Here is a 13,964-nt window from a genome sequence, read left to right on the forward strand (position 1 = left end):
GTTCCACTTTTCATTCCAATAAGCGTCCTTTTGCCCAATAAATACAACTTGTTTTCTTTGTTACTTACATTTTGTCTCTTTTTCTTCCACATTTTTTCCCTGTTTCACTATTGTTTGCCACATTTTACCCATTTAAGCTACCCTTTGCCATTACATACCACTCAATTCCTCTTTATTTGTCATTTTTTGGCCACTCTTGACTGCTTTTGGCCCATTTTAGTCACTTTTCACTCTTTTTTTGCAACTTTTGGACCATTTTTGACCACCTGTTACCATGTCTGCCTCCACATGGTCATTTAAAGAGGACATGTCTGGGTAAATTCAGATGTATGGTCACCCTATTATAAAAGCATCTTTTTCAGACAAACCCTTTTACCCTGTCGTGGGGTTGTACCTTCGATTAATTTGTGCCTTATTGTTAAACTGTTTCTTTTCTTTTTTCCACAATAAATGTCTAAATTGACCAAAAAACCACATGAGTGTGTGGATCTCTGTGTATCAGGGAGTACGTAATAGAGGAGTGGTTTTGGTGGAGGGCCATGCGTATGTAGGAGACCCCCCTCAGCAGGGCCCCAGCTCCAGTGTAAAGGGTTATGTAAGTTTTCAGCTGCCTCTGCTTCACATTCACAGTGTTATTGAGCAGAGACACATTCAGTCACTGAGGCAGGAGAATAAACCCAGTGTTAGACAGGAGGAAAAGATCCATCTCTTCTCTACTTCTTTTTTTTGTTTTACCTTAAAGAGGAAGTGCTTGTGAGAGGCGAACAGGAAGCAGAGGAGACCAGATCTTCTCTTTGACTCTATAACCATAACCATGCTGCTCTTGGATGAATCTGAGTCATTTACAGGTATGTGTGTGTGTGGATCCATCTCCTCCACCAGTGGATTATGGGGGCGAGTCTGAAAACCTTTGAAAAGTAACGGTTTTGTCAGGAAATGGGAAATAAATCCACTGCATGGTTTGTTCAGATCAGCTGTTCAGAAATTAGGCTGAATTTGGAAATTGTGGAAATCTTTTCCGATGCTTTTTTGTGATGTTTGTATGAGATAATGGATGATGCAAAAGGAAAAAAATGAAGATTTAAAGCTAAAACCCATTTGCATGCATTAGTCTTTCATTTCAAACATCCCCATTATGTCCATCTAGTGTTTGCCGCACTTGTAAAGTTACTTAACGCTGTTGTGTAACACTGGATCTATATTGTTTATCTTTATAAACATGCAAAAACCAAATCCTGTTTTTTTTTTTTAATTTTTTTTTTTACTTTGCACACACATGCATTTAGCTTATATTATTTATATATTTTACTGTGTTAGTGTAGCTTTGCTTCATTTTCCCATCTATCCTCTGTCCCATAGCCGGTGTGTCTAACGCTCTGTAGCCTCCCATTGGCTGTTTCTACGGTTACCTAAAGCAATGCCTGCACTGGATTGGTGGAGCCAGGTTGGATGAGGCCATGCTTGAAAACATATGGTTCAGCAGAACAGTGGGTTAGGGGGGTAGTAATGTGCTGGCGCCGCCACCGCAGTCTGAGGCCTGTCTGGATAAAAGAATAATGAATAATGAACAAGGGGAAAAAGCATTTTCACCTTAAAATCAGCTTTTGATGAGAAAAATCCAACAACAAATCATTTTTTAACACTTAAAACCCTCAATACATTTGGTTGTTTAAGTATTTTGTTTTATGTTCCTTTGAAAATATCTGATTCAAGGCTAAAATGAACATTGAAGTTATTCATCAGAGCTCAGCCCCTCCTACCAAACGTAGAGGAAACTAATGGCATAAAAAAAATGATGTTAGTTTGTGTATTTTAGCCTTTTTTCAGTGCATGTTTTAACCCTACATATACTGAAGATTAGATTAGATAGACTTTAAGGGCTTGGGAAGGAAGGCTCTGTCAGGTAAAAGAAAAACAGCAAACCAATACAAAATATAGAGAAGATACAAAAAAAAGCAGAATGTACAGTAATAAATGATAAATAAACAGGTTGGTGCTACAGTTACAGTATGTACATATATACTGTATTACCCTTATTATACTTTACTTTGTTTTTAATCTTTGTGGTATCCAGTGTTGGCAGCGAAGTAAGAATTTAATTGTCCAGGGAAACAGTTAGTTTTTGTACTGTACACATGATGATAAACACTTCAATCTTTTTAGTTTAGGTCATTATTTCTATATTTTTGCCTTTTTTTTTTTAATTTTTAGATGCAGTTTTTTTTATATTTTTGTACAGCAAACATCAAATATGTTACGCGACACCATCATAGTAGATAATGGGTGTTACGGTTTTAGTTACACATGGTTACAAAAGCACAGACAGCTATTGTTGATCAGTTCGTCAGATTTGTGCTATTATTGTGTCTTTCTCTGCTGTTCATTTCATCTAAAGGTTACCTGGGGTTTTCCATGATGTGAAAACGAGACACTTTGTTGAGTTTAGTAATGAAGACTGAAAGAACACACTGTTCCTCCTCAAATCTTTTGTGTGTGTGTGTGTGTGTGTGTGTGTGTGTGTGTGCACACACTCCCCCTGGTAGTACAGGCTGTCCAATGTTAAAACCACATATTGGTAAAATAAAAAGCAATGAATCCACAGCGTTACAGTAAAACAGGAAGGAGCTTGTCTCTAATAACTATCCCATCGAGTTATAACGTTTTTTTTTTCCTGTATGCTGAGCGGCACACGCTGTTCCGTTGTAATTGGTGCGGCACGTCAGGCAGGAACAACCTGTCCTTTTCAGGCCAGCCGGATCGGGCCAAACCCCGGGAGCGTGCGTGTGTGCGTCTGCGTGTGCGTGTGTGTGTCGTCTGGATGCTTTTGTAACTTTTCAGGATTTGGGCTTTGCTGGATCAACCACATGGCTCTCATTCCCATTTCCATGATCATTTTCTTTGTTTGGATTTGAAGGTCTTTGATCTTTCTTTCTTTCTTTCTTTCTTTCTTTCTTTCTTTCTTTCTTTCTTTCTTTCTTTCTTGAGCTCGCGGAGTGGCTTTGTTTTCTTTCTTTCTTTACTCTTAACCACTGAGTGACTCCTTAAAGTGCAGATTTTAGCCCCAAACATAACTTTCTTCCTCCTTCCTGTCAGGTTCACCTCGTTTAACCCCATCCCTCGCTGCTTTCCACTGTCATTAAATAGCTGCAGTGCTGTATAGCATTACATTACAGAGAGGGTGGTGTTTAAATACTGAACATTATGTGAGGAGAGCGTGTGCCGAGCAGAGAGCAGTCGTTTTATATCGTGTTGCAACACGGCGTTCCTAGAAAACATGGTGTTACATTGTTTCTTTGTATCAGATTCTCCTGTGATCTTAGTTTTGTGGCCAGTATTACTTCTGAATGATAAGATCAGTGCTGGCCTATTTATAATGCTTTTTTTCCACTAAGTTGTACCACCATGACTTTCCTTGACTCTCCCAGGGTTTTTAAAGCACTTGATTGGCTGTCGTTTCATTCAAGGCCAAGAAATATGTCTGGATTTACTCCAACATGTCCTCTTTTCACCGTCCAGCCAGATTTTACAAAATATCCAGGTTTCCCAGGGACCCTGAACGCATCTGGGGGAACACATTAATTTAAATGACTGTAACTCTGCTAATATTTGCTCTATTGGAGGAATTCTAGAAGTTTCTAAAAGCTAATGAGTTCCTCTTTACAGCCAGTATTCATACATGATAGACTCATTTAAGATGTCACACACGAGGAAAAGAGACTAAAGTGGATTACTGCTGGATTTAATGACTACATATCATGATGAAGATCTTTCTGGATGATCAAACCTCCATGGAGGTTCAGAGAAGGATTAGAAAACCAAGTTACCACTGGGAGAAACTTAGAATATAGGAAGTTAAGTTTCTATCATCTGGTCTAGACTCTCATCACCTCCCGTCTCCATGGCAACAGACAGAATAAAGTCAGCATGGGACCATGAGATGGAAACGTTCAGTTATTTATTGAAGTGTATATTTAATGATTATTTAATGTTGTCTAAGCTTTGATTGAGATATTTTAAGAAGGTTTACATAAGGTTTTTCAAAGACAGAATGTAATAATGCATAATAAAGGTGATTGACATCAGTCATTTTTTCAAGTCTTTGTTATAAAAAGATAAATTAATGTTTAAACCTTATTGACAATAACAACTTATTTATCTACTATATCGTATTCTGCCGTTACAAGGTAGATTCAAGACAACTTTGAGTATGAAGAGGTCAGCACGTGTGTCCTCTTTACTGGAAATCAAAATATGGTCACGGTATGTTAGAGTTGTTGAACTCATGAAATGATGATGCAGATGAATCCGTCTGTGTTAGTCTCATAAGACGTGTCATGAAGGTTGTTCTATCAAAGGAACACGCTGTCCTAAATGCTGCCAAGGAGGGTTTATGTAATAGGGTAATGTGACCGGTACACAGCGATAATGGGTAGCAACATCAAGTGTGTGTGTGTGTGTGTGTGTGTGTGTGTGTCTATCTATCCTCCTCCTCCTCAGCAGTGACACACTGGCCTACAAACAGCCTGTTCTACCTTACCTCCCCCCCCCCCCCATCACTGCTTCTCCTTCTTTCTACCAATCTGACTGACAAATTCTCTCCAGTGTCATGTTGCTCTGCACCGCCTCTCTGACACACGCACACACACACACACACACACACACACACACACACACACACACACACACGTACGCTGCCAGCAGGTTTCATAACTCACCTGCCCTGCTCTAATAAAGCAGCCTTAATAACTCATTCAGCGAATTCAGGGTCTGACTTTATTATGTAAGTAGTGTGTGTGTGTGTGTGTGTGTGTGTGTGTGTGTGTGTGTGTGTGTGTGTGTGTGTGTGTGTGTGTGTGTGTGTGTGTGTGTGTGCGTGCGTGCGTGCGTGCGTGCGTGCGTGCGTGCGTGCGTGCGTGCGTGCGTGCGTGCGTGCGTGCGTGCGTGCGTGCGTGCGTGCGTGCGTGCGTGCGTGCGTGCGTGCGTGCGTGTGTGTGTTGTGAGCTTTCAAAATGTACAATGGATTGGTTTTACATAATTTTTTTTCTCTGTCAAGGCCAATTGCATAACTTTAATAATAAACTGCGTTGAGTTTTTTCGACGCTTTGCACTTTTAGAAAATAAAACTTGACGTCAAACTGGAAAGTTTTGCATCGTTCTCACTAAAATGACAGTTTTATCAAAGATTCCTGTGAACTAAAGACAGTGGCTGTGTTTGAAATCACTTACTACTAATACTACTCATACTACTCATACTACTAATACTACTCATACTACTCATACTACTAATACTACTCATACTACTAATACTACTCATACTACTAATACTACTCATACTACTAATACTACTCATACTACTAATACTACTCATACTACTAATACTACTCATACTACTAATACTACTCATACTACCAATACTACTCATACTACCAATACTACTCATACTACTAATACTACTCATACTACTAATACTACTCATACTACCAATACTACTCATACTACCAATACTACTCATACTACTAATACTACTCATACTACTAATACTACTCATACTACTAATACTACTAATACTACTAATACTACTCATACTACTAATACTACTCATACTACTAATACTACTAATACTACTCATACTACTAATACTACTCATACTACTAATACTACTCATACTACTAATACTACTCATACTACTCATACTACTAATACTACTCATACTACTAATACTACTCATACTACTAATACTACTAATACTACTCATACTACTAATACTACTCATACTACTCATACTACTCATACTAATTCTGTACTGTAGTGCGTTCACATTAGATAGTATGGAAAGATTGAGTATGTGAGAAATACCAGGATGTATACTATATGGGGACATTGTTTAATGTCCCCATATAGTATGACTAATTATTGTAAATTTTCTTCAAATTATTCCACAAAATTTCCCCAAATTCCCAAAATCAGGTAAATTTAAGTGAAGCTCCTGTAGGGACTAATGTACTCACATACTTTATCATTTGTATATCATTTATTTGTGGAAGTTCAAACCAGGACACATTAATGTTGAATTTCTTTCTCTTTTTCTTGCCTAAAATCTGTGGCTCACTTAATCTCAAACTGGTTCATATTTGGCCCGTGAAACTAAAATGAGTTTGACACCCCTGTAGTAGACGTTATATACTCATTAAGTGTGTAGAGTAATGTTATATTATGGTATGACGTCATCTCTGCCTTCCAAGAACGCTGTGAACATGAAGTGTTTTTTTTATTCCATTCGTCAGGTGTTGTTTATGAGACACGTATAAATGTTCTGACCAAGCTATTGGTCGATATGTTTTAGTCACAGATACAGTAACACTGGCTTTGTACATACTATAAATAGAGTATTGTACATGATGAAACCATCATTTGACAAATGTCCGAGTAAACAATTATTATTGTTCAGTTCAAGTTGACAGATTATGAGCTTTTAACTTCTTGTTTTATGAATGTGGTCAAACTGAACAAACAATGGTTCAGTTATGAATTTGCCAGATGACGAAAAAGTCATTTCCTTGAATAAATTGTTGTTCTTTTGTTCCCCAAAAAATGTATCTACTCATGTTGCAGTCGCTCTCTCCTCCTGTGTCAGTCTTTTAGTTCCACCCACTCAGGAGTTTTTGGAGGCTTTTCTCTGTTGTGGAAATTTAAGTAGCATTTATGAAAAGTTAAATAATCACATGAATCTGTTTAAACACAGACGCTCTCATCACTCTGTGTGTGTGTGTGTGTGTGTGCGTGTGACCTCTCTTGTTCACTTTACAGTGTACTGTATTTGTGTTTCAGTTCTGGGTTTTTGTGACGTGATGCATCTTTGTGTGCGTGTGCGCGTGTGTGTGCGTGTGCGCGTGCGCGTACAGGACGTGGGGTTCTTGTGAACATGCTGGTTGTGTAAGAGCCAGAGGCAGCAGTTACATAAGCCGACCAGCCTCAGCCGTCTGATAGGTGACCACTTAATGCTTGAAATGCGACTCAGTGTGTGTGTGTGTGTGTGTGTGTGTGTGTGCGTCATCGAAGAAGTTAATAGCGTTGTTATGTGTAGCAACTTGTTGCCACTGTTTACCACTTTTTTTGTCACTTCTGACACTTCTTAATCACATTTCAATACACATTTCTTCCACTTTAAAGACATTTTGGGCACTTATAAACCCTTTCCACCACTTTCTCACCTATTGTTTACCCATTATTGTCACTTTTAACCTCTTTTCATGCTTTTTTAGCCAATTCAACCACATTCATGATTTGTCATGAATGTGGTTTGGACGATAAACGAGGTGAACCAATATTAACACTTGAAACCCTTTTTGCCACTTTTTCTGTCTGTTTTTTCTGTGGTTTTAAAATCCTATTTCACCACTCTTTCCACAATTTTAACACTTTTAACCCATTTTATTTGTGATTAAACCAAAGATTTCCATCTTTAAGATGACTATATACTGTACTATGGACCAAATATTAGTAAAGTTCCTGGATATTATTCAGATGAATAAATAAATGTGGTTATCACAGATTCATAGAACAATAGACCATCATTTTACTGACTTTATGGATGGATCCCAAAAATCTCTCCCCTTTATTCCCCCTTATAGATGGCCCTGTCTCCACATGACTGTTCTTCAATGTTCATGTCTGTGTTCAACCACCTTCAGCTATAGTGGGGGTCCCCGCTCTCTGGAACCTTTATTTTGAAGGGTTGCGAGGCTGAAAAGGTTGAGAACCATTCCCGTATTGACCCACATAAAGAAAAATGCCTTGAATTTAAGTCTTAATTTCGTCTCATTTAGTTTTTAATCTTCTTTTTCTGAACAGTTAAAACTCAATGACCAAAACAGACCAAGGGACAAGTTTGGTTACCATGACCTTTGACTGCAAATTTTCACACATGCTTAAGTTGAAATGCCAATTTCTTCTATGACAGACGTTACTAACATTTCTACTGAGCGCTCATAATCATTTATCCCTTCCTTGGTTTGAGGCCAAAACACAAATGTGATTCATTGACGTGGCAAAGCCTCTTTAACTCGTTACTAAAGAACGTAATGTCCTTTTTAAGTTGTCATAAGTGTCAGCTGTCATCCTTTAATCCGATGCAACTGTGACACTGTGATAAGTCCAATAAGAATGAAAGATACAATGATAAATGAAAGTACCAGTTAAGGGTAGTTAGGTAACCAACTACTTGGCTAAAGGTACACGTGGCAGAGATACAGACAGTCCTTAATTCACTATAAGGTCAGGGAAGGTAAATAAAGACACAAGAGATGTTGTTACAGACAAGAAAGGAAGAGAGAGAGAATGAAATATCATACAAAATGTTTTCCTCAACATTTTCTTTGTCTAATACAGTGGTTCCCAAACTTTTCACAGTCCTGTACCCCTTCAGATATTTAACCTGAACCCATGTACCCCCTACTCCTGTATACTTAAAAAGCATAATAATGTAATCTTGTACAATGTAGGCCTACAGTAAAAATGTTTCTGAATTTGTTGAGGAATAATATATACCTAGAATATTTGCATTTCCTGAAGGAAATACAAGTGAGGATGTAGGTGCTGTCCTGCGTCATTGAACACGGCATTAGCATTAGCCTAGCATTACCGTTAGCCTTAGCTAGCATTAGCCTATCATTAACATTAGTTAGCATTAACATTAGCCTAACATTGACATTAGTATGTGCTAGCATTAGCATTAGCTAGCATTAACATTTGCATTAGCCTAACATTAACATAACATTAACTTAGCATTAGCTAGCATTATTTAAGATTAGCATTAGCATTAACATAGCATTAGCATCAACATAGCATTAGATTAGCCTAGCATTACATCAACATAGCATTAGCCTAGCATTAACATAACATTAGTCTAGCATTAGCATCAACATAGCATTAGCCTAGCATTAACATTAACATAACATTAGCCTAGCATTAGCATCAACATAGCATTAGCCTAACCTTTGGCCTAGCAATAGCATCAACATAGCATTAGCCTAGCATTACCATCAACATAGCATTAGCCTAGCATTAGCATCAACAAAGCATTAGCCTAGCATTAATATTAGCTAGCATTAGTCTAGCATTAGCATCAACATAGCCTAGCATTAGCATCAACATAGCATTAGCCTAGCATTACATCAATATAGCATTAGCCTAGCATTAACATTAGCTTAGCATTAGCCTAGCATTACATCAACATAGCATTAGCCTAGCATCAACATAGCATTAGCTTAGCATTAACATTAGCTTACCATTAGCCTAGCATTACATCAACATAGCATTAGCCTAGCATCAACATAGCATTAGCTTAGCATTAACATTAGCTTAGCATTAGCCTAGCATTAATACTAGTACCCCCTATGACAATCTGTTTTTAAACAATAATCATGTGTTGAGTGTAGGGTGGGCGATATGGAACAAAACTCATCTCTCAATATTTTTTCTAGAACAGCTGCACAATACGTTCCACTTTTGGCTTTTTCTCCTCTAAGGGACAGCACGTGTGAGTGAGTTGTGTAGTGTGGCTTGTTAAGTGGTCGATCTGGGTTAGAACGCACTCAGAAATCATCGAACTTTGCTTCTCATGCTATTCTGAGAAATAGCAAAAGCAGCAACTCCTAAAACGAGTATTTAAATACAAAATAAGCCATATTAAAAAAACTCAATAAAGGTGATATTGTCATTTTCTGTATCGCCAAAACACAAAACTCGATATATCTTGAATCTCGATATATTGCCCAGCCCTAGTTGAGTATTTCTTATTTGCTATTAATTCATGTGAATTATTTCTTCCTTTCTTTTGTCTCACTTCCGTATTTTTATAACCAGACTTCCTCTTTACCAAAGAGTTAAAGAACCAACATTTATGAGTGGAAACAGGAGCAGATTTCTAGATTTTTTTTAAAAGAAACATCTGCAATAGGTGACATTGTCCTGATAATATTGATTACATTTCAAACCGTGTTGAATAACTAACTCAATTGTTGAATAAGTATTAAAGAGTATTTACAGTTCTTAGACAAGAGGGAAAAAACATTGATTTGTTCTGTTCTGACGCCTTTAGGGAGGAATCGTTGTTAATGGTTTACTGGTAAAAATCTGTTACAGTAATGTGTATTCTTCCATTTCCTGGAATTCCCTGTCTTGTGTTGTATAATCAGTCTGTGTCCTTTGGGTCGTGTTGAATCATGTGACGTAGCAGCAGATCTTTGTCATAAAGTGTAATATGTCTACGTAAAGAGCAGACAGGGTGAAAGGGTGCGACACAGAGAGACTGTCCACATAACGTCAACTTCTGACATTAATAAAAAGGTATAATTATGCGTAATGTAAAAACATCCACTTTAACCTTCAGTTTTTATTTTATAGCCTTTATTACTTTGTCTAACATTTGTGTTCATCCACAATTAACAGTTCACAAACACACATTTACTCCTTCATATAGAAAACTTGGCTTGATAAACATCTCGACTATAACTATAGAGAAAGTGTAACAGCTTAATGGTTACTCTTAGTAAATGTAACAGTTCTTCCGTTCATGTCCCCCCATGTTATACTGTATGTGACAAATGGTGTCTAACCTTTGTGGTTTCTTATCAAAAGTTGCTCCAATTTGCATAAGACTCCATATTTTGATAAATCCATATTGTGTCGTCAGACAAATACCGCCATTACTAACATCCGGGCATTTTTCAGTCGACAAATCCATCCAATGAGCACACAGCTCTGATTGGCCAGGGCTAAAGCCCACTCCCATAGTGTTGTATGTAATTGATTTGTATCAAGCATTCTGATTATCATCAAATATAAGACTAATAATGATTTGAATCAGTTTGACTGACATATTACAGTTACACACTTGTTCCCAAACTTGTGGACAAATTTGGCACAGTTGTGGCAAAATGTGCCTCTTTTTTTTTTTTTTTTTACAAAAATGTGTATCTATGGCCTATTGTTTATTATTATCACCAAAATTGCTTCAGTTAATATCCATACATTAGTTCAAATATTTCTGCTTTTATAGCCTTCAATAATGAGAATTGGCTTTATATTTGATGTAAATCTCTACTTTTTTTTAGGTGCACTACAGATTTCTGTATTTGAAATATGATTAATGTCACTCAGTATCATATATTTCCAAAATTTCACATCAACTGTAACCATGCAGGTCATGTAGAAGCTTTGAAAAATGTTATTTGTTATGGATATGTGATTTTTGGATAAAAATTGGCTGGGGGTTGACAGGTTTTATGACTGATAATTTCCACTTTTAAAAAGAGTGTTTTTTTTCTAATGTTCTGACTTTTCAGTATGTAAAGTTATCTCACTACCAGTTCATCAGGTTGTGCTTGTGTGAAGCGGCAAGTTGCAAATTGAAAGACTTTGAGTTATTGAATCTTTTTGAGAGAAGATATACAGTATATTCCATGTTGGGGAAAATTGCTGCTTTTTTGATTGAAACTCATTTAGGTTTAGGAAGGTTTGTTGACATTCTTTCTTTGTTAACAAGGCAGTATAAAAAAAACACAGCTTTTCTCCACTCAATCTGCTGGTCTTTGAGATTAGGTAGAAGACACTCACCCATCTGCTGCACTGACAATTTAATTGTTCGTACTCACAAGGAGCTGCAGAAACGTTGTTCTTATCGTTATTACGGCTTGTCAGGTTTTTGCAGAGCCAAGAATATAAAAATGCCAAAATATGGATTTGTATTCATACAGTGACTCAAAGGTTTTTCCTGCCTCTTAGAAACACAAACACAAGTGATAAAGACACATCCTGAGGTCTGTTTTCACACATGGCTCATCTTTAATCACAGGTTCTTAATGGCACTGATACATGTACATAGAGGACGTGTGTAAACATTCAACATACAGTAAATGTAGATACAGTTTCACAGTAGAAGGTGTTCTCTCTATGGCTTGTGCTTTTGGATGTACTGGGAGTGTCACACCAAACAGATTATCGGCTTAAGGAAAATGGTTTGTTCTGTGGCGATGACTCCTGATGATGCAGCGCATGACGTACAAACACCTTATTACACACTTTCTCAGTGTCAATTTATTAGTTGAGAACAAGTTCTCACCTGTAGTAACACCTTTACTCATGACGTGGAAAGACACAGATGTCTATGGTTCAAAGTCAGTATTTGACAAAACCACAATAGCTGACAATAATTACACATTTAAGGCAGGTTTATTGTTGTAGTAGTGGTTTAGAGTGTGCCACATTTTTCACATAAAAGTTGAACAAAAATAACGACAGTTGAAACCTGAAGTATACTTCCAAGTTTCCTAAGATGCATTTTAAACCTACAGCGTTAAAAACCTGAGGCTAAATATCTCTGTTGATTCTCCACCTTTACTTTGAAAGTTCTTAAAACATTTGAAGTGAGAAAGTGACCAAGTAGAATATCAACATGTGCTCATTTGATCCATAAAACTCACATAGACGCATTTTATGCCGACATTTTGGAAATTTTCGGAGACCCTCCATTGTGCTACAGAATAAACTTCCTGTTAACTTCAAAACAAGAGCCCTATTTCCAAGTGTAAGAAAAAAAGACTAGAAGAGATGCTTTTATTTTGAATGGGGGATGTTTGATTTTTAGCTGATAAATCTGATAAGTGCCAGTGTTGTGTTGTGATGTGTTGCGTTGTGTTGTGTTGCGTTGTGATGTGTTGCGTTGTGTTGTGTTGTGTTGTGTTGTGTTGTGTTGTGTTGTGTTGTGTTGCGTTGCGTTGTGTTGTGTTGTGTTGTGTTGCGTTGTGTTGCGTTGCGTTGCGTTGCGTTGCGTTGTGTTGTGTTGTGTTGTGTTGCGTTGTGTTGCGTTGCGTTGCGTTGTGTTGTGTTGCGTTGCGTTGCGTTGTGTTGTGAGGTCTGCCGTCATGATAGATGAACGTAGGGAATGTAAACCTTTTGCCAGCAGCTTCTTCTGTAGGTGATGAATGACACGTGGAGGTTTTTAATGATGCTTCTTAAACCATTGCCATCCGTCTGACAAACTGTTTAAATTGGATTTCTGCCCATTTCATGTTATTTGATCTATATTAGCCCAGCATTGAGACGTGTGAGCTTGTATTTGTTCAGTGAGATTTAAGAGATTGTTTTTTCTTTCTTTCAGTTTCACAATTCGTTATATAACTTATTTTGTTTAAGTGTGTTGTGTAATCTGATGGGTCATAAGGCAGTTAGCTTGTGTATTTTATTACATATTAGGGCGGTGGTTCCAAACTTTTTTTAGGTCATGACCCCATTTTTATATCACACATTTCTGGTGACCCCAGAAATCATATTTGTTATCCTGTGTGTATCAAATACAGAGTTAAGCCAGTATCAGTGGACAAAGTAACATGATTCACCTGAAGGTGAAAGTAAAAGTATAGAATACAGTTGTTTGAGATTGTGTGTGGTGTTTTCATTTGGGGGGAAAGCATCTATTTCTGTGATAGTTTGTTGTTTTTTTAATTGTGCAAAATAAATAAATGAATACGGTGAAATAAAATTAAAAATATATTTTTAATCAGTAATTATTACTGAATATTTCAGGTGACTCCTAGGTTAAAAAAACATGCATTGCTGGTTAGATTTATTTCAAATTGTATACATTAAGATGCAGAAGGGTCTTTTTATTAAACAGTGTGCGCTGTACAATGAAAATATGTCAAGCTTTACATTTTCTTTCATTTTACCCCATACACATTAAACAAAACAACAACAAACAATAAATAAATAAATAAAAATAAATAAATAAAATGGGGGGGGCTACTCAGATGCTGTAGTTGTAGGTCTCTCAAAGTAATCCAGAAAAGGGAGTCATAATTTATAACATTTGTTTTCAGATCCGCGAACTGTGTATCTCATTTTTTCCAAATCCATACAGGACATTACATCTTTTAATGTTTAATGTCTTGCAAGTTTTTAATTTG

General features: G+C 37.0%; 1 protein-coding gene across 2 annotated transcripts in view; it reads left to right on the forward strand.

The window, feature by feature from the left end:
- The first annotated feature begins 627 nt into the window (after positions 1-627).
- Positions 628-13,964, forward strand: part of LOC114466586 (helicase ARIP4-like) — a 45,456-nt gene continuing 32,119 nt past the window's right edge. Inside the window, exon 1 of one of the 2 annotated variants that reach the window (XM_028452127.1) lies at positions 628-848. In XM_028452127.1, the coding sequence (XP_028307928.1) occupies positions 815-848 (34 nt within the window). In that variant the 5' untranslated portion in view covers positions 628-814. Of the gene's footprint in view, positions 849-4,628; positions 4,781-13,964 lie in introns of those variants that run through there. The other variant, XM_028452128.1, reaches the window with a different exon arrangement.

The sequence above is a fragment of the Gouania willdenowi genome, chromosome 7 (genome assembly GCF_900634775.1).
Source record: "Gouania willdenowi chromosome 7, fGouWil2.1, whole genome shotgun sequence".
Taxonomy (NCBI): domain Eukaryota; kingdom Metazoa; phylum Chordata; class Actinopteri; order Blenniiformes; family Gobiesocidae; genus Gouania; species Gouania willdenowi.